Source organism: Rhinoraja longicauda, chromosome 5, assembly GCF_053455715.1.
Source record: "Rhinoraja longicauda isolate Sanriku21f chromosome 5, sRhiLon1.1, whole genome shotgun sequence".
Classification (NCBI taxonomy): Eukaryota; Metazoa; Chordata; class Chondrichthyes; order Rajiformes; family Arhynchobatidae; genus Rhinoraja; species Rhinoraja longicauda.
In genome coordinates, this window is record NC_135957.1 from 70,127,696 (window position 1) to 70,147,618 (window position 19,923).

General features: G+C 40.8%; 1 protein-coding gene across 3 annotated transcripts in view; it reads left to right on the forward strand.

The window, feature by feature from the left end:
• The window catches only part of LOC144593734 (bcl-2-associated transcription factor 1-like), a 44,551-nt gene extending 28,393 nt beyond the window's left edge, over positions 1-16,158 (forward strand). For 2 of the 3 annotated variants that reach the window (XM_078399736.1, XM_078399737.1), the window contains 7 exons: positions 2,309-2,414; positions 2,626-2,710; positions 5,192-5,373; positions 7,937-8,120; positions 10,080-10,235; positions 11,119-11,331; positions 15,739-16,158. In XM_078399736.1, the coding sequence (XP_078255862.1) occupies positions 2,309-2,414; positions 2,626-2,710; positions 5,192-5,373; positions 7,937-8,120; positions 10,080-10,235; positions 11,119-11,331; positions 15,739-15,750 (938 nt within the window). In that variant the 3' untranslated portion in view covers positions 15,751-16,158. The remainder of the gene's footprint in view (positions 1-2,308; positions 2,415-2,625; positions 2,711-5,191; positions 5,374-7,936; positions 8,121-10,079; positions 10,236-11,118; positions 11,332-15,738) is intronic. The other variant, XM_078399738.1, reaches the window with a different exon arrangement.
• Positions 16,159-19,923: the final 3,765 nt, after the last annotated feature.

Below are 19,923 nucleotides of genomic sequence, written 5' to 3' on the forward strand. Positions count from 1 at the left end.
ACGTAGTTGTTACTTCATGCATATGCAATTGAAATACTGAGGAATTAATGATATCTCAATATAAACTTTAAATAAACCAATGATGGATTTCAGTAAAATTGCATTCAATTCTTTTAAAAATGAACTTTAAGGTAAAATACAACAAACAATTTTAGAGGTCATGGGAATTTTTTGTATATGCTGTGGCAGTAAAAAACAATCAGGTAAGAAACTGAAAATATGAATAGAGGAGCATCAATATTAATGTTTGCACATTAAAATGTTATGTTCTTTATCAAAGGGAATGCTGTTCATAGAAATTGAATAATTACAATGGTATACCATTGAGCAATTAATTAGCTTCAACTAGTATTACAATTTTAGTGAGGAGAAAATATGAAATATATCTTCCTGGTAAATTAAGCAAGAACTTGCATTGACCTTGCCTTCGTGGCTTTAAATGGGTTTTTTAAGCCACTCTGGTATGAGAGTCTAATTTTGTTGAGGTTGACAAAGAACAAAAAAATATTTTATATAACCATATAACCATATAACAACAACAGCACGGAAACAGGCCCGTTCGGCCCTTCCAGTCCACGCCGACCACTCTCCCTGACCTAGTCTCATCTACCTGCACTCAGACCATAACCCTCCAATCCCCTCTTATCCATATACCTATCCAATTTACTCTTAAATAATAGCCAGAAGGCGCTTTCTTTAGGCATTTAGAAACATCCCTAATTTTGACACATTCACACAAGTGCTCGTTAAGATAAATCCTCTTGTAAAGGTTATTAAACAATAACACCAACTTTGAAAATGGAGGTGAGATGTAGGAGAAAAAAATGTTTCATTTTTTTCCTCTAGCTACAGCTTATCAAACCTGACTCTCAGCTATCTGTAAAAAAACTGTTGGAATTCTTTTGTTTTTGATTTTTCTGTTTTATGTGAATAACTGGAACTTGTGATTCAATTAGAGAAAATATTTCATAAACAATAGCATATATTCTGAGGAATCTTTAACTTTACACTGCTTTGAAACCAATGTAAGTTGATATGCTCTTTCCCTGCATGTACAATAAAATCGTATATAATATGCTTTCTATCATTTTGCTGTTTTTGAACATCATGCTTGACATAAACCTACAGAAATGCAGAGAAAACTTGCCCCGCCCCCTATTTTAGCCAATATTACAAATGTACTTGAAATTGATTCTTTAGCACTTTAAGTCCACCAGTCTTTAGTCAACTTGATCATTTTCTAGTGAAACAGTTATAAAAATCAAATACATAATATTGTTAGTACACCAATACACTGTTGCAGGTACAACTTTTGTGCTGAGCTAAAAGCCCAGTGATGTTTTCTTTTTCATTGCAAATAGGTCATGGCAATCCTGGGATGTGTTCATGTATTGAAATGCCAAGTCCCATGTTAAAAAATATAATAACGGTTGAAAGCAAAAAACACAGGCAAAGTTGAAGCTTCTGTCTTCCTGGAAAAAAGGCTTATAACTGAATTGCTAACAACAAAATTCCTCTGCACTCCTTGTTGGGTTTCATGGAATTATGATCGAGGCACTACTGTTGTAGTGACCCATTGAAGTGTTTATGGTTGGTTGTGAGGCAGTTTCTGGATTTAAGGCGGTAAGTTTTCCCATAGATATTGTACTTGTGATTTTATTAACCAGTTTTTTTATTCCATAGCCAAATTTGAAACAGTTGAATTTTTTGTCATGTTGAGAAAAGGATATATTGTTGATCAAAATAAAATTAGCATTGGCATTGCTAGCTTGAAAAGTCACATGGGAGTGGAAAATATTTTTTGTTTTTGAAAAGTTAGTGCACATGATAAATCATCCAGATCCAAGATAGGTTTTCAACAGTGGTTTTGAATTGCATCTCAATTCTCAAAGTAGTATACTATATGGGTGAGGCAATAGAAAAAAAACTTGCATTGTAAATAACTGGTCTGTTCACTGTAAAATCAAAATGCTGCATTCTTTCTTTTGTGTAATGCAGCCATTGAGTTAAAGGCAGCTGGAACTATTTGTGCTGTTATGCATTATATTGTGAAAATTGTTTGCTTAATGTATATGTCCATGGTATAGATTACAACAATGAGTCTAACATATACAGCTAAGAAAGTAAACTTGCAGCGATTACATTTACTGCATGATTCCACTGATCTTTTGCATCTGCCAGGTTTTATTTGTGTGTGTGTGTGTGTGTGTGTGTATAAATATAAATACTGACAGATATCTTCTCAAAAATATTGTGTCTAATATGAAATTGAGCTAACTGAGTACAATTTCTTCTCTGAACTCAACAGAGCACTATTTCAAGTCAACGGGAATGACCCTAAATGAGCGCTTTACATTGTATCAGAAGACATCAGAAGACCATGGCACCAGGCCGAAAAGCCCTGAAATCCACAGGTGCAACATTTCATGTTTATCCTTTTAGAACAAATTGTCCCAAAGATTTAGTTTTTAAAAAGTAATTTATTAATAAAAAATTGCACTTTATTACAATGGAGATCTCAACCTGAAGGTTGCACGATGTTGGTAAGGGTGGAATAAAAGGAAGATTGCAGCTCAGTCTTTGTTCTGCATTGAGGATTCACACAATGTTATTGTTGACTTTCAGGAGAATTGATATTTCTCCCAGCTCTCTACGAAAACATACTCGCATGACAGAAGAAGATATAAGCTCCAAGGAAGAGAACCGAAAGGTGACCATCTAATTTACAAGTTTTCAGTTTATTAGCAGGTCTTCATGATTTTATATTTTGTGCATTTTTTATAAAATATTCTGGTTAAGAATTTTTGGAAAAAGTCAGTAAATTTAAGAAGCTTCAAGAAAAGTTCAAGAACAGTTTAAGAACAGTTCAACCTGCTTATACTTTGTGGTTCGAGGCTCTATCAGTTAATTTAATTCAGATCACACCTAATTTGGTGAAAAAAAAGGCTGATTTCCTTTAAAGCTCCCAGTTCCAGGCATATGGGAATGAACAACACTGGCCAAGTGAGATTTGCCAACATACCCCATGCATTAACCCAATATCCCTCAATTTTATTAATTTGGATAAACATTTGGATAGCAGTAACAGGATCATTCCGAGTCAGCACGGATTTACGAAGGGGAAGTCATGCTTGACTAATTTTCTGGAATTTTTTGAGGATGTAACTAGGAAAATGGACAATGGAGAGCCAGTGGATGTAGTGTACCTGGACTTTCAGAAAGCCTTCGATAAGGTCACACATAGGAGATTAGTGGGCAAAATTGGAGCACATGGTATTGGGGGTAGGGTACTGACATGGATAGAAAATTGGTTGGCAGACAGGAAACAAAGAGTAGGGATAAATGGGTTCCTTTCAGAATGGCAGGCAATGACTACCGCAAGGAGTACCGCAAGGCTCGGTGCTGGGACTGCAGCTATTTACAATGTACATTAATGACTTGGCTGAGGGGATTAAAAGTAACATTAGCAAATTTGCAGATGACACAAAGCTGGGTGGCAGTGTGAAGTTTGATGAGGATGCAGGGTGACTTGGACAGGTTGTGTGAGTGGGCAGATGCATGGCAGATGCAGTTTAATGTGGATAAATGTGAGGTTATCCAGTTTGGTGGTAACAGGGAGGCAGATTATTATCTGATTGGTGTCAAGTTAGGAAAAGGGGAAGTACAACGAGATCTGGATGTCCAAGTTCATCAGTCACTGAAAGTAAGCATGCACGTACAGCAGGCAGTGAAGAAAGCCAATGGAATGTTGGCCTTCATAACAAGAGGTCCTTCTACAGTTGTACAGGGCCCTAGTGAGACCGCACCTGCAGTACTGTGCAGTTTTGGTCTCCAAATTTGAGGAAGGACATTCTTGCTATTGAGGGAGCGCAGCGTAGGTTCATGAGATTAATTCCCGGAATGGGGGGACTGACGTATGTTGAAAAACTGGAGCGACTGAGCTTGTATACACTGGAATTTAGAAGGACGAGAGGGGAATTTCATTGAAACATGTAAGATTATTAAGGGATTAGATATGCTAGATGCAGGAACATGTTCCCGATGTTGGGGGAGTCCCGAACCAGGGACCACAGTTTAAGAATAAGGAGTAGGCCATTTAGTACGGAGATGAGGAAAAACTTTTTCACTCGAGAGTTGTGAAGCTGTGGAACTCTGCCTCAGAAGGCAGTGGAGGCCAATTCCCTGGATGCTTTCAAAAGAGAGTTCGATACTGCTCTTAATGATAGCGGAGTCAAGGGATATGGGGAGAAGGCAGGAATGGGGTACTAATTGTGGATGACCAGCCATGATCACGGTGAATGGCGGTGCTGGCTCGAAGAGCCAAATGGCCTACTCCTGCACCTATTGTCTATTGTCGATTGTCTATTGTAAAGTGAAATGTTTTGTTTTGCATACAACCCGAGAAAATCATGTCGCAGATCTCGCCTAGGCAGTACACAAGTGTCACCATGTTTTGGCGCTGACAAAGTTCCAAGGGTTCATCGAACAGTCCTATCTACTGCCTGCTGCTGCACAGCAGGCCTCTTCTCCCCTGCCCTCTTCCCCCTACCAGGTCCTCCTTTGTTCTCAGTAGCCCCCCTCAAGCAAAGCAAGTCATGTTTCTGGTTCACCCAATCCATGATTGCATTGTATGATGCCACCTTGTGGCTGGTCAGTGTCTACAGGATTTCCTGCGACTCAGTCTAAGTGGATTCTGGTTTTCTGGCATTTGCTACAATCCCTTGTGTGTTTGCGTAGGTCTCAGCACATCAATCTTTTCAGAAGTGTCTAGCCGTATAATTTTGTATAGTTTTGCATTCATTTTCGACGTTTGTTAATTGTTCAAAATGTTTCTTCCTGTAAGAAAGGTGAATGTGAAATGATTAATGTAGTTTCTTTATCCTAATTTCAATTTCAAAATGTAATCTTCAAATGTGTATCATTGCTTCATAGCTTCTGTTCACCCTATTTTTATTATTTAAAATTATTTATTATTGGAAAATTCTCATTGGTATCCTATTGCAATTTTCTCTTGTAGTCTCTCATCTGTTTAATTAAGTTACCTTTTGTATTAATTAATCTCCCCGTATATATGAAGTAATTATTTTAAAGAATTTAAATGTTGGTGCCATTCAAATTCGAGGTGTAGAAAAGTTTCTATTAATCATTGCTTATGGATTCAGTGCTTTTTTTCCCCCCCCAAAATAATTAGGCAGAAAAAAAATTGAAATGTGATGCAGCTGACTTGCGCCACGATATTGATAGACGTAGAAAAGAGAAAAGTAAAGAACGTGAAGGGTCGCGAGAATCCAGTACATCAAAGAAACCTCCGTTAGAAAAATCAGGGAAAGACCAAAAAGAGTACAAAGATTTCAAATCCTTCAAGGAGGGAAGGTGAGATTGTCCTTTTACGCTTTTAATTTTGATGTAAAGTCAAGAGTGTTTTGTTTTGTCATACTAGATCAAGTGGACCCGTTGGGCCCAAATCTCTCCTACATTGATGCAGCACCCCCTCCTCCCCTATCCCTCCCTCCCACCCCCGCCCCGTCCCCATCACCCCTCCCCATCCTCTCCCCCTCCCCATCCTCTCCCCCACCCCATCCTCTCCTCCCACCCCATCCTCTCCCCATCCTCTCCCCCCTCCCCATCCTCTCCCCCTCCCCATCCTCCCCCCCTCCCCATCCTCTCCCCCCACCCCATCCTCTCCCCCCACCCCATCCTCTCCCCCCACCCCCTCTCCCCCTCCACATCCTCTCCCCCTCCACATCCTCTCCCCGTCCACATCCTCTCCCCTCCCCATCCTCTCCCCCTCCTCTCCCACCTCCCCATCCTCTCCCCCCTCCCATCCTCTCCCCCCTCCCCATCCTCTCCCCCTCCCCATCCTCTCTCTCCTCCCCATCCTCTCCTCCTCCCTATCCTCTCCCCATCCTCTCCCCTCCCCATCCTCTCCCCCTCCCCATCCTCTCCCCTCCCCCCATCCTCTCCCCCTCCCCATCCTCTCTCCCCCTCCCATCCTCTCCCCCTCCCCATCCTCTCCCCCTCCCCATCCTCTCCCCCTCCCCATCCTCTCCCCCTCCCCATCCTCTCCCCCTCCCCATCCTCTCCCCCCTCCCCATCCTCTCCCCCTCCCCATCCTCTCCCCTCCACATCCTCTCCCCCCCTCCCCATCCCCCCCTCTCCACCTCTCCCCCCCTCCCTCCCCTCTCCCCCCCTCCCTCCCCTCTCCCCCCCCCCCCCTCCCTCTGCCCAACCGTGGACCCGTTGCCGGGCGGGGAGTGCCCCCGTGTCTGTGGGTGGGCGAGAGTGGACAGGGCAGTCTGCGGCAAGCGGCAGCGACGGCATGGACCCATTGCCGGGTGGGGAGTCTCCCGGGGCCGTGGGTGGGCGGGCGAGAGTGGACAGGGAGAAGGCACTGACCTCGGTCCCATTTCTCCAGCGGGCTGGGTGTGGATCCGAAGCCTCTCCTGCTACTCGGCTGCAATCGGCGGGGAGGGCCATCTTATGGATCTTCTGCCGCGTGCTGCACCACGGGAGGAAGGTCAGGCGAGAGGATTTTGTTTGGGTTTTTTTGGGTGACATTTTGGGTTGAGACCCTTCTTCAGAACTGCATCTGCAGTTCCTGCATATTATGTAAACATAGTACTCTGTAAACACCACAATATTATTTTTAAAAACCCAGTAATAGTGCAAAGACAAAAGGCAAGTCTACGTAGTTCAGAGCTTTTTTGGAGGTTGTAGTTTTTAATAGTTTGATGGATATAGGGAAGAAGCTTCCCCTGAACCTGGATGCCGCAGTTTTCAGGCTCCTGCACTTTTTTTCCTGATGGTAAGAGTGAAATAATGGTGTGGGTCTCTGGTGATGCTGGCTGCCTTTTTGAGCTAGCAACTCCTGCAGATCCCATCGATGGTGGGGAGGTCAGTGCCTGTGATGAACTGGGCCGGTTCACCACTTTTATAATCTTCTTCATTCCTGGGAGTTCGAGTTGCCGAACTAGGCCATGATGCAACCAGTCAATATGCTCTGTACTACATCTGTAGAAGTTCAAGAGAGTATTTATTGACATCCTGAATCTCCTCAGTCTTCTAAAGAAGTGGAGTAATTAATGGGCTTTTGTGACAATTCCATCAATGTACTGGGTCCAGGCCAGATCTTCAGAAATATGCACACCCAGGTATCTGAATTTTGTTTGCACATGATGTTTTCATGTGGACTTTAGCATTAGTCCGTGGCAGGGATATTTACCATAATGAGGATTTATTTTTCAAAAGCAGACCTTTCAGCACAAACAAAATCAGAATAGTCTGCAAACTTTGAAAATGGCAAATTAACTCAAATATGGAGGTCATTCACCTGAAAGCATGATTGTTCTAAATTTCTTAATTGCCTGAATATTTATGTGGAACTGTACTAAATGTCAGAACTCCTAACCACCCTAGTCAAGTGAATACTTTATTGTAACATGTGACAGCCACAGTGAAATTCTTTGCTTGCATACCCAAGGTATGCAAATAGTCACCACATAAAGGGCGCTTACAAAGTATCCTGCACTAGGCCCCCCTTTGTTCCTCCCCCTCCCTCCCTCACGGCGGTTCCTCCATTGTTCCTCCACCTCCCGGGTGGTCCCCCGATCCCGGGTCCTCCTTTGATCCTTCCCCCGGTGGCAGCGTCCTCACTCCCACGTGGTCTGTCCTCGTCTGTTGCCCACATCGACCGCTGCACAGACCTCTACTATCACCACCGGGTCCTCTCTGGCGCCGACCCAGGCCCCAGCCACGGACTACGTTGACCCAGGGGCCGGCCGCAGGCAAAGATGGTAAATAGGACTTTCAATTGGGTTCTCTTATCATGAATAGTCGGTCGTGTTATTTGCTGTTATTACCAAAAGAGCATTGTCTGATACTGAGTGTGTGGTCTTTGGTGTGCATAAGTAATTTTTATAAATATTGTTTCCTTCAGCAAGTATAGAAATAAAGATCGGGATCATTCCAGTTGCTCCTCACCATCTTCACCTTCACCTGAACCCCATGAGGACCGAGAAGTCAGAAAAGAAAGGGATGATGGATCAAGTGGTTTTAAATCGTTCCAAGGACACACAGATAGTGCAGTTTTTCAAGGGCGAGGAAGATCCAGAGGAAACTTTGTAAGTGCAATGTGGTGCTGTAATTTTGATGTTGAATGTTCATTAACACTTGATACTTTCAATTTACTATGTGGTTTCCACTTTGTTTCATTTGATAACTGAACAAGACAATTCCAATGTTCTTTAAATTTTGAAGCTCCCATTGGGCTAACCAGTGAATCAGGTAATTATTAGCCATTGGAAATTTCAGCAATAAAGGAAAATAGAACTGATTAAAATGTTTAAAAAAATATTTAACACAGCACCTATAATGTAGAAATTCATGCCAAGGTGTTTAACAAAATGAATAGGAATACAAATGAATGTTGGGATAATTGTGATAATACAGATGCCCAATTGCATCATCAGGGAGATGGACCTCAAAAGAGGTTCCTGAGAAGAGAGTTCAGGATGGCAAGTTCATGTACAGCATTTGGATAAGAACATACATTTATTTGCTTAGTCTTTTAGTTTTGATAAACTGACAAAGCCTGTGGAGCTATTTGCCATCTTGCTGAAGATGTTTGAGTTTCTGGAGATTCATTTATTTTTACTTGAAGAAATGTGCAAGTCAAGTGAATGCTAGCAATATGTAAAATAGATTAAAAATGACAATTTACCACTCTGTATTAGGAGGAGACTTTGTGTAATCCCATTTGTTTCCACTAACAACTTCCTTCCTTAGAAACATTGCTATACAAATGAACTTTATTCCACAATAACCAAAATTGAAGCGAGAGAGTAAGTTGTAAATTTCACTTTATTTATGATTGGTTACATAATATATGTTCCTTCTCTAGTTTATGAAGTGAAACAGCAATCTGCAAATTATTGGCATGTCATATCAAATTATAAAAGGACTGGACAAGCTAGGTGCAGGAAAAATGTTGGTGGAGTCCAGAATCAGGGGCCGCAATCTACGAATAAAGGGGAGGCCATTTAAAACTGAGACGAGGAAAAACTTTTTCACCCAGAGAGTTGTGAATTTGTGGAATTCTCTGCCACAGTGGGGGGCAATTCACTGGATGAATTTAAAAGAGAGTTAGATAGAGCTCTAGGGGCTAGCGGAATCAAGGGACATGGGGAGAAGGCAGGCACGGGTTACTGATTGTGGATGATCAGCCATGATCACAATGAATAGCAGTGCTGGCTCAAAGGGCCAAATGGCCTCCTCCTGCACCTATTTTCTATGTGTGCATATAAATTATTTTTCAATTATGAAAGTATGCAACATTTTAGGAAATAATAGAATATTTTGAATCGTTGGTGTACTTTGCTAATGTATTTGGACCATGTTGCAGATAAAGTCATTATCTCTTTAAAAATAATAATTTTCAGGATTAGGATTAACAAACCATTAAATTTATAGACAATAGACAATAGGTGGAGGAGGAGGCCATTCGGCCCTTCGAGCCAGCACCGCCATTCAATGTGATCATGGCTGATCATTCTCAATCAGTACCCCGTTCCTGCCTTCTCCCCATACCCCCTGACTCCGCTATCCTTAAGAGCTCTATCTAGCTCTCTCTTGAATGCATCCAGAGAATTGGCCTCCACTGCCTTCTGAGGCAGAGAATTCCACAGATTCACAACTCTCTGACTGAAAAGGTTTTTCCCCATCTCAGTTCTAAATGGCCTACCCCTTATTCTTAAACTGTGGCCCCTTGGTCTGGACTCCCCCAACATTGGATTAACATGTAAATTTAACGTAAATATAAATCAAATAGACATTGTTGTGACATTCAATACTTTCTGTTGTATATTTTGAATTGCAAGATACAGATGAATGATTCAAATAGCACATGAGGATGTTAACATTAGAAGTTAATGGAGTATTTAAAAAACATATTTTGGCAACATTTTACTTAGTTGCTGTTCTTTATCCTTCCACCCAACTCATTTAATATCTCACACTGTGAAATAATTGCAGGAAACGCTATTCATGAAATATCTAACAGATTCTGTGCTTTGAACATTTAGCAGTTCCGAATAAAAGGTGGCAGAGGGAGAGCCAGAGGAGCTTTCTCTGGTTTGAATACTGTTCCCCCCAGTACTACAAATCCAAATTTTCAAAAACGACCCAAGGAAGAAGAGTGGGATCCTGAATATACTCCAAAGAGCAAGAAATACTTCTTGGTGGGTATTGGCATTGCCTTCTCTTCAGAATTTGCTGTTTTCTCTCTCTCCCTTGAACAATCCCACCACAATTAATGCACATAAATATACACTTTCTCACATTTAGTTAATGATTTATTGGGTAAGTGGCATTTGTTAGCATTCATGCGTAATGAATATTATAAATCTGTTTTTAGCGGCCCTCATTCATTTCCATTATATTTTTATTCAGTCATTGAGAGACACTGCACATTATTAAGATCAAAAATTGCAATGCCAGTTCAGAATTATAATATATTGAAGCAGATTTTGATACAAAAGAATTTAAAATATGTAATGCAAACATTTAAGAAAACTATTTACCAGCATCTGTGTTGCTGCTATAATGCATGGATCATCAAATAAGGCATGTTTCCAGGATGGCTACAATTCTCAGTTTTTTCTGGTGAGACTATATTCTTGGCTTTAGCTACAGCAGCTCTTAAATATACTAATCATGCAAAGTAGAACGTAGATTCCCTTCTTTTACTTGAACTTACAGATGGTTGCTGAATTTTCAATGCTTTGTTTATACATGTTGCAGGAAGTCTGTTCGTATATTTATGGTTATCCTGATTTTATCCTGATCTATCCTGTCAGCTAAATTTGCTCATCTGCAACCTTCTGCTTAGTGTCTTCATTTGCTATTCAGATGCATATGTAAAAAAAGTGGCAGGTTCTGGTACATATTTTAAGATCTAGTTTAGATTATTACAGTATTTGGTACTTTTGGTATTTTTAATGGTGGCTTGCATGTGCCTTTTCTTATCTGTATGAGTAAATTGTAATTTTGGGGAATTCCAGCAGAAAGGACATAACCTGATAAACTGGTGAAGTATTTCCTGTTCTTTTCTCTTCATGGTAGCATGATGACAGAGATGATGGGGTGGATTACTGGGCCAAAAGGGGAAGGGGGCGAGGTACTTTTCCAAGAGGACGTGGGCGATTTATTTTCAAAAAATCGAGCAGCAGTCCAAAGTGGACACATGACAAATATCAGGGAAGCGATGAAAAGGAGGAAGAAAATGGAGGAATAGAAGATGAAGCGGAGAGAAAGGACAGACACAAAGAGGAAAAGGTATATCTTTTGATGAGACCCGGATTAATGCTTGGATTTTCTAAGATTTGTGTTTAAAGATATTTAGACAAGCATTTTTGTTGTTGTTGCAATTTCCCTTTGTACAATCATCTACTGTTGGGAAGAGAGGTAGTCCAACGCATCACCCCAGGAAGACAGTAACCGCAGTAGTTGTTTATGGTCAGAGGTCTATCCATTTGAAGGAGAACAATCTATTTCATTAAAGTGCTTAAGCTGGTAACTAGGCCAAGAATTGAAAATTTCACTGATAAATGGATTTGTATTCATTAAAGATCATGCTATATAAAAGTAATAGTGCATCATCTTTTGTTGGTTCATTTCATAATGTATATGAATGCAATTCAGCAGTCAGATACGTGAATTCAGTTAAGAATCTGCAGGCAGTAATATTCAGGCTATGAGTAAATACTGCAAGCTGTTCATGCTTTGTCAGCAGAAACATAATTGTATTCACATCCTTTGGGCAAATGTTTGCATGATGTTTCTTTAAACTCTGAAAATTGGTAAAAATTTGTTTCCAAAAACAGCACAATTTCAAAAATAATTAATATAATTTCAAAAAATCTAATATATTATCTCATCAATTTTTGACTTTTTGTCCAGTTTAAAATATTCCATACTTGTATTATTTCAAAAAGGTCAGATGCTCATTTAAGGTCAATTTGAACTTGTGCAGAGTATCACAATGATTGGATAGCCATGCCACACTGTTCACAGTTGATTCTAACTGCTTTTTGGGATATTTATTATTATTCTGACCAAATACTGACGACTGTATCGTAGTGTGAAGTACCAGCAACAGCAGTAGACTTTTAATTGAGTAACCTTGCGAATGAACATTTGTCAAGGATGTCATGTAAATGATTTGAAAATGAAATGGGAACCCTGAATAAATGTGGAAATAAGAATTATTCATACAAGTTGTTGGCTTACCCACAGTATCTAATCGTACAGGGAATGAGGTTAATAAGGTAGGGAACTTTGTATCGTGTGATATTAATGTAAGCAAAGTTATTTTGAGTTTATTTTTTAATTAGTTGGGGTTGCTAAACTCATAGTTATACAGTGTCAGTGACAACACCCTGGCACATTGCCATGGATCAATATTGTTTATACACATTGGTAACAATTGGCATGCATCTTGGCCTTTTAGCAAGAATGTAAAATAAGTTAATCAATTACTAATTTTTTGCATGTTAGATTCTAGTATTATAATGATCCTACTTTTTCATTAAGGTATCACAAAATGCTGGAGTAACTTAGCGGGTCAGGCAGCATCTCAGGAGAAAAGAAATGGGTGATGTTTCGGGTTGAGACCCTTCTTCAGACTGATGTCAGGGGAGGGGGCGGGATAAAGAAACGATGTAGTTGGAGACAGGAAGACAGTGGGAGAACTGGGAAGGGGGAGGGGAAAGAGAGGGACAGAGGAACTATCTGAAGTTAGAGAAATCAATGTTCATACCGCTGGGGTGTAAGCTGCCCAAGCGAAATATGAGATGCTGCCTGACCCGCTGAGTTACTCCAGCATTTTGTAATACCTTCGATTTGTACCAGCATCTGCAGTTATTTTCCTACTTTTTTCATTACATGTACTGATTGGCTGTCTTAAATAACAGTGGATCAATTTAATCCAGTATCTGCTCATAATCACTTTTTTGAAAAAATTAGGCTGTGTCAAAAATGAATATTTTTTCCATTTCTATAGTAGGCTATACTTAAAGGGAAAGGGTCTGTGGAAGGGAATAGGGAAAATTTTGCAGCTCCACAGAATGCAAAGTTACAAGTCATCTTCAACGACACAACTTAGTTGTACACAGAGTTGGCACAGAGGTAGAGTTGCTGCCTTGCAGCGCCACAGGCCCATATTTGATTCTGACTGTGGGTGCTGTCTATGGATTTATACATTCTCCCTGTGACTGAGTGGGTTTTCTCCCGATGCTCCCACATTCCAAAGACTTCTGTAAATTGTCCTAAGTGTGTAGGATATATCCACTATATGAGTCGGTGTGGACACGGTGGGCCGAAGGGCCTGTTTCCATGCTGTATCTCTAAACGAAAATAGTCCTTCAGCATTTTAGTGTTCAATGTATTGTAGCACTTTATTTTCTTGTTTCTCATTTGTTCAAGTACTGTTACGTTCTCAAAAGCAGCTCTCCCACGTTATCACTGCCACAGCTCTTAATTACCTGGGTACTTCTGGGCTGCAAATCCATCTAACTCAAGTTTTAGCCTCAAGTAGCCTCTTTTACCCACCCCCTGCTCTTTCACAGTCCCCATTTTTGAATTGTCTCAAAAGATGGATAGGAAGCAACAGTTATATCACAAAGTTCAATAGTAGGTTTTTAATTTTCTCAATCTTTTTTAGGAAATACTCTTGTTAGTACCGAGAAAAAAAAATGCAGTACTACATTTGACACCCCTGATCTAGATATTATGATGCAGAGTTTTGCTATTGCAAACTTAGGCATCTATTTTACATTCCTTTAGAATTTTCATTAAAAAAAAAAAAATTGCAAAAAAGTGATAAAGAAATGAACTGGAAAAGTTACATTTGAATTGTCTCCTTTTTCTAAATGATGAGTGGTAGTACAATTAACAAACAGTATCATTGCAGTTTATTTTAAACACTGGAAACATGCAAGTACATAAAGTCGGAGCTATGTTAACAACATTTTGTATTGAACTGTTAACTCGTGGTTATTGAGTATCTTATTTGCACTAACATAGTTATCCAATATCACCTCAAGAATTAAGTTTGCTTAAATATCTTTCCTGCAATGTTGTACTGAAAAATTCAGATTCTAATAAATGCATGTGTTTATTTTGTCGCTGAAATAAATGATCGAGGGATATAGTCTAAATATTATCCCTTTTCATAGTCATAGAGTGATACAGTGTGGAATCGGGCCCTTTGGCTCAATTGTCCCAGCTACACTTGTCCCACCTGCCAGCAATTTGGTCCATATCCCTCCAAACCTGTCCAATCCATTTCCTTCATACTTTGCATCTCTACTGACACTTCAGGATGAGTTGCATAAGTGCCAATTCCCTGTGCAGTACATTTAATTGTGTGTGGCGTTTTAATTGTGTGTGGAGTTGGTTAGGCATTGGTAGGTTATTTGACCATATAGAGTTAGAAAGACGTTCCCTCTGCATCTGATTTTCTCAGTCTCACCCCGAGGGGGCTCCTACGCAAAACATCACCTATCCATGTTCTCCAGGGATGCTGCCTGACCTACTCTAGCTCCAGTTACTCCAGTATTTTATGTTATTCTAACATCTACACATGGTGTTTTACTGCGAGATTTGCTGGATACAAAAAAAAGTGAGAATATTGGGGGGTTCTTTTTGAATTTGGTTGCTAAATCTGTTTTTAGTTTAATGAAATAAGATGTGAAATTTCCTTCTGTTTTGCTGAAAATATTTGAAAACCAGTTGCAGTATCATAGAAATGTTACTTGCCAAGATTTAATCAAAATTATTTACCTTGTCCATTATTTGAATAAAGCAATTCTTCCTGGAAAATATTGTAAGACCTAAAATAACAAACCATAGACCTCAGCATCAAAACTGGAGTTACACGTTTAAATGTTGTTGCACATTTGGTTTATTTTAAACTACAATTATCCCTTTTCTAATTGCAGTTTATGGTAAAGCAATTTTCTTGACATAGTCAACAACAGAAAGCACTTTTTTTCCCTTTTCAATAAAAATGAGTATGACTGTTTTGTTTTTACATTAGTGTTCTCTTGATTTTGGCATAATTTGTTCTTGACTAGTTACAACCGTGTTAATCGGATTTATATAATTTTAATCGGTCGTGTACCTAGAGATGAATCATTTATCAAAATGTTTAGTGTAAAAATATAAACAGGGCTGATTCAATTCAAATTGCTGTCTGATACTCATTTCAATAATTAATTACACAACCATAACAGTAGCAAAATATTGAATGCGCAACAATCTGCCTTGAGTTCTGAATAACTGGTTTTCATACCTGTCAAATTTGCATAAAAATTGAGAATTGTGCTCTAATCTATTTTGTAATGTTTAAAGAAAATATAACAATAAATATTGCTGTACGAATGTGCAATTATGATGAAAAGGTATTTAAAATATGTACAGATGAATGTTATAGGAAGATGGTGGCAGAGTTTTAACGTGTGGGCATTAATGCTTAAAAACTATAGGGTCAATAGCTTCTTGGAAAAAATAATTTCTTTGGTTAACATAGTGAAAAGCTTAAATGTACAGAATAAAATCAAAGAAATAATGAAACTTTTGCAAATAGATTATTATTTCAAATTCAGCAGCGACTTGCAGATTTTTTTGAAATGAGGATTTTAATACAATTCTGCTTGCATTCATTTTTTCTTTTTTTCATAGGAACACGTTTGAATATGTCGCAACACGGGAAATGAAATTAACTCCTTGGAATTATACGACTGGATTTTCCATCTCCTGTTCTTAACTCACCTTTTGATTTTTTTTTGTGTCTAATGTTAGCCTTTAATTAAATTCTAATGTTGATTGTATAGTCTTGGTAAACCAGAATTCAAAACCTTTTAGTTTTGAAGGGTACGATGTGTGAAATGTCTGCCTTAATTGTTGGCTATTAACTATCTATTATACATCAGTATTTTTTAGATATTGATAACTGCATGGCTAGTTGGTGTATGACATAAAAGCACAGTTTAGAAAATGAACATCTTGTATTTGAAGAAAAATATGGGGATTTTTTTATTGTGAGTAGCTGTATTTAGTCATTTTGTTCTCTGCTTCTCAAATAATATTTGCTTAATGAAACATTTGTCTTGTCTCTTCCTTATATACTGCCTTTGCTTCAGTCCACCCAATTCGGTGCTCTTGCGTAACTTGTCACTGGTGCAACACAGGCTGATTCGTTTTTTTTGTTTAGAGATTTGTTTGCATACATGTAAAATAAATAGGGCGCTAACTTCTCAAACAGGGGAGATAGATTAGTCACTAATTAGCACTCTGGAATTCAAATATATTGTGTAGATTCTCCAGTATGGTGTAATTTTATGAAAAAAAGATGTCGTTTTATATATGCTGGCCGCGGGTCCACGATGCGCGGTGGGCAAGCCAGACCTACTGGGCGGGTTCTGCTCCATGACATGGGTCCACCGACGCAGCAAGCCCTGGCCTCTGGAGGCTAGTCAGACCTAGCGGTTGGGTCCTCTGTCTAAGGATTGTGGCGCTCCCCGGGTACTCCCACCTCACGTCTCCTCGCTCTGCTGGCAGCTGGGCCCGGTCCTAGTTGGCTCAGCGACGGCGGCTTGGCCCAGCAATGCGGCGCAGCGCTCGCCAGGAGCTCCCTTCTGCACTGGCACAGCGCTGTCTTTTAAATGTTGGGGGTGGCATAGTGGTAGAGTTGCTGCCTCACAGCGCCAGATACCTGGTTTTGATCCTGACTACGGGTGCTCTCTGTACGGAGTTTGTACGTTCTCCCCGTGACAGCATGGGTTTTCTCCGGGTGCTCTGGTTTTCTCCCACACTCCAAAGACGTGCAGATTTGTGGGTTAGTTGGCTTCAGGTAAAATTGTAAATTGTTCCTAGTGTTTGGATAATACTCGTGTACAGGGTGATTGCTGGTTGGTCCAGACTCAGTGGGCCAAAGGGCATGCTTCTGCGCTGTATCTCTAAAGTACAAAGTTAACGAAAATGATGGGGGACAGTGTTGCGAGCTGCTGCTTGAAATTAAACTGTCAGGAACCATTCTAAAATAAATTCTAAATTATTTGAAAAAATTAGTAGTTATAGGCCATAAAGTTAATTTGAGTTAATAAGCAGTAATAATCTTAAACAACTAAATGGATGGGAGAATGGTTCAACTCATCGACCTGCTGCATCACAGTAGCAGAGACCTGGATTCAATTCCAGATTTTTCACATTCTCCCTGTGGGAGAAATCACATGGATTTCCTCTGGTTATCCCAAAGACGTTCAGGTTGGTAGGCTAATTTGTAAAATGTGCTTTAGTCTGGGGAGAGTTGCAAAAGTATGGGGAATAAATAAATTAATACACTACAGGATTAGTAGTTTATTTTGTTTACATAGAAACATAGAAAATAGGTGCAGGAGTAGGCCATTCGGCCCTTCGAGCCTGCACCGCCATTCAATATGATCATGGCTGATCATCCAGCTCAGTAGCCTGTACCTGTCTTCTCTCCATACCCCCTGATCCCTTTAGCAAAAAGGGCCACATCTAACTCCCTCTTAAATATAGCCAATGAACTGGCCTCAACTACCTTCTGTGGCAGAGAATTCCACAGACTCACCACTCTCTGTGTGAAGAAATGTTTTCTCATCTCGGTCCTAAAAGACTTCCCCCTTATCCTTAAGCTGTGACCCCTGGTTCTGGACTCCCCCAACATCGGGAACAATCTTCCCGCATCTAGCCTCTCCAACCCCTTTAGTTTAGAGATACAGTGTGGATACAGGCCCTTCGGCCCACCGTGTCCATACCCACCAGCGATCCCTGCCTGTCAACACTATCCTACACACACACCAGCGACATTTTTTTTTTCATTTACCAAGCCAATTTCCCCTCAAACCTGTACGTCTTTGGGGTGTTAGAGGAAACCGAAGATCTTGGAGAAAACCCATAAGGTCACGGGTAGAACATGCAAATTCTAGTCGGGATCGAACATGTGTCTCCAGCGCTGCAAACGCTGTAAGGCCGCAACTCTACTGCTGTGCCATCCATAAAAAAATGGGTCTTTGTTGGTCAACATAAACTTAAAATACCAGGTTGTGGGGGAATGGCCTTGAGGTACATATACATGGATAGGACAGATTTGGAGGGATATGGACCAAACGCAGGCAGGTGGGACCAGTGTAGCTGGGACATGGTCAGTGTGGGCAAGTTGGGCCGAAGGGCTTGTTTCCACATTATCACTATGAGTCATTACTTTATCCAAAGCAGATGGGGGACCTTGGTGTTGTGTTAGCACTTAGACTGTAGGTTTATACCAAAGATAGACACAAAGTGCTGGAGTAACTCAGTGGGTCAGGCAGACATCATCTCTGCAGAGAATGGATAGACGTTTTGGGTTTGAACCCCTTTTCAGCGTGTGAGATGTAACTCGGTGCTCTCAATCACGATGCCAGAGACAAAGTCGTCGAAACAAGAAATATTTATTACGAGTCTGCACAGCCGGGTGCCTCTCCAAATCGAGACAAAGACAGTGCCTTCTCGTTATACAATACAACTTCTTTGAATCTCCCTCCCCTTCGTTGGATCCCCCTCCCCTTCGGGCTCCTTCCAATCAGAGCGCTGAGGTGCACAATCTTCTGTACCGCCCAGGGTAACTCCCAGATCATACATCGCAGGTAAATGGTAATTAGCAGTTTCAGGATCAGGGGCGTATTTGCAATGTTCATTTACCTCATTAAGCAAGCGCAGTAGCTATCTACATGACTCATTTTAACCCTTTCCTGCCTCGTTGACACCTTAAGATTGTGTAGCTTATCTCTGTCCACAATCATTCTCTGTGTCTTAACAAAGGCAGTGTTAAACTTTTATCATCCTGTCTCCGGGTTTAATCGTCCTGTCTCACAAGCCCTCAGTCCCCCCCCCCCCCCCCCCCCTTCATTCCTTCAGGTATTAATCATCCTGTCTGGTGGTTTAATCATTCTGTTTCTCACAAACCACCCTTTTTCTTTTGCTACGCTTCCTTGATTAAACCCCATTTTCGAACCCCTTTCTCTCCAACTGATGTAGCATTCTCCTAATTTCCTTTCTCTGTGAATCCAGAACCTCCCCTGGTCGCATTATCATAATTTTCTGCACCTCCCCTCTTGCCCCCATTGGTATCGCTACAGCCTGCATCTGGCTTATGCTCCTGGTTATAAGCTCTCTAAGACAAGGTATACAACAGGGGATAAAGATCAGCCCAGCCAGTGCACATAAGATCACCAATGCCACCGTTTTCCACCAGGATCCTCCCAGAAGGGAATTCCACCATCCAACGCCCATAAATGAGTTCCACCTTTGTACTGGAACATGTGCCAATTTCCAGATTCCTTCAGATATGTCCATTACTGCCTGTCCGTTATCGTCAATATTCAGGCAACAATTAGAGAGGTTGAATTTCCCACATACCCCTCCTACTTCGGCTAGGATGTAGTCCAGGGCCAATCGATTTTGGTATATTGCTGTTCTCATCTGCGTTTGCTGCTTTGCCAACATCTCTAGTGCGGCAGCCGTCCGATTAGTGATCACCTCCAATACCGCCTGTAAGCGTATTAACCGGTTTAGCATGTACACTGGGGTACGATATCCCCAGGAACCATCCTGAGCCCAGGTGACTGGCCCATAATATGAAATGATTCGGGCCGGAGGCCACTCATCATCCTCCCAGGTTCCTATCTCTAACTCCCTTTTCTTTCTTTATAGGTGTAGGTCATCAAACACTGGGGTGCCCAGCATTCGTCCTCCTTCAGCTGGCAATAAAAAGAATCCTGGCTGCACTAACCCAATAAAACATGCTCCACTCCACCTCCCCGGGAGTACTGAGTAGGCCTTATGTCCACAGATCCAGAGTAA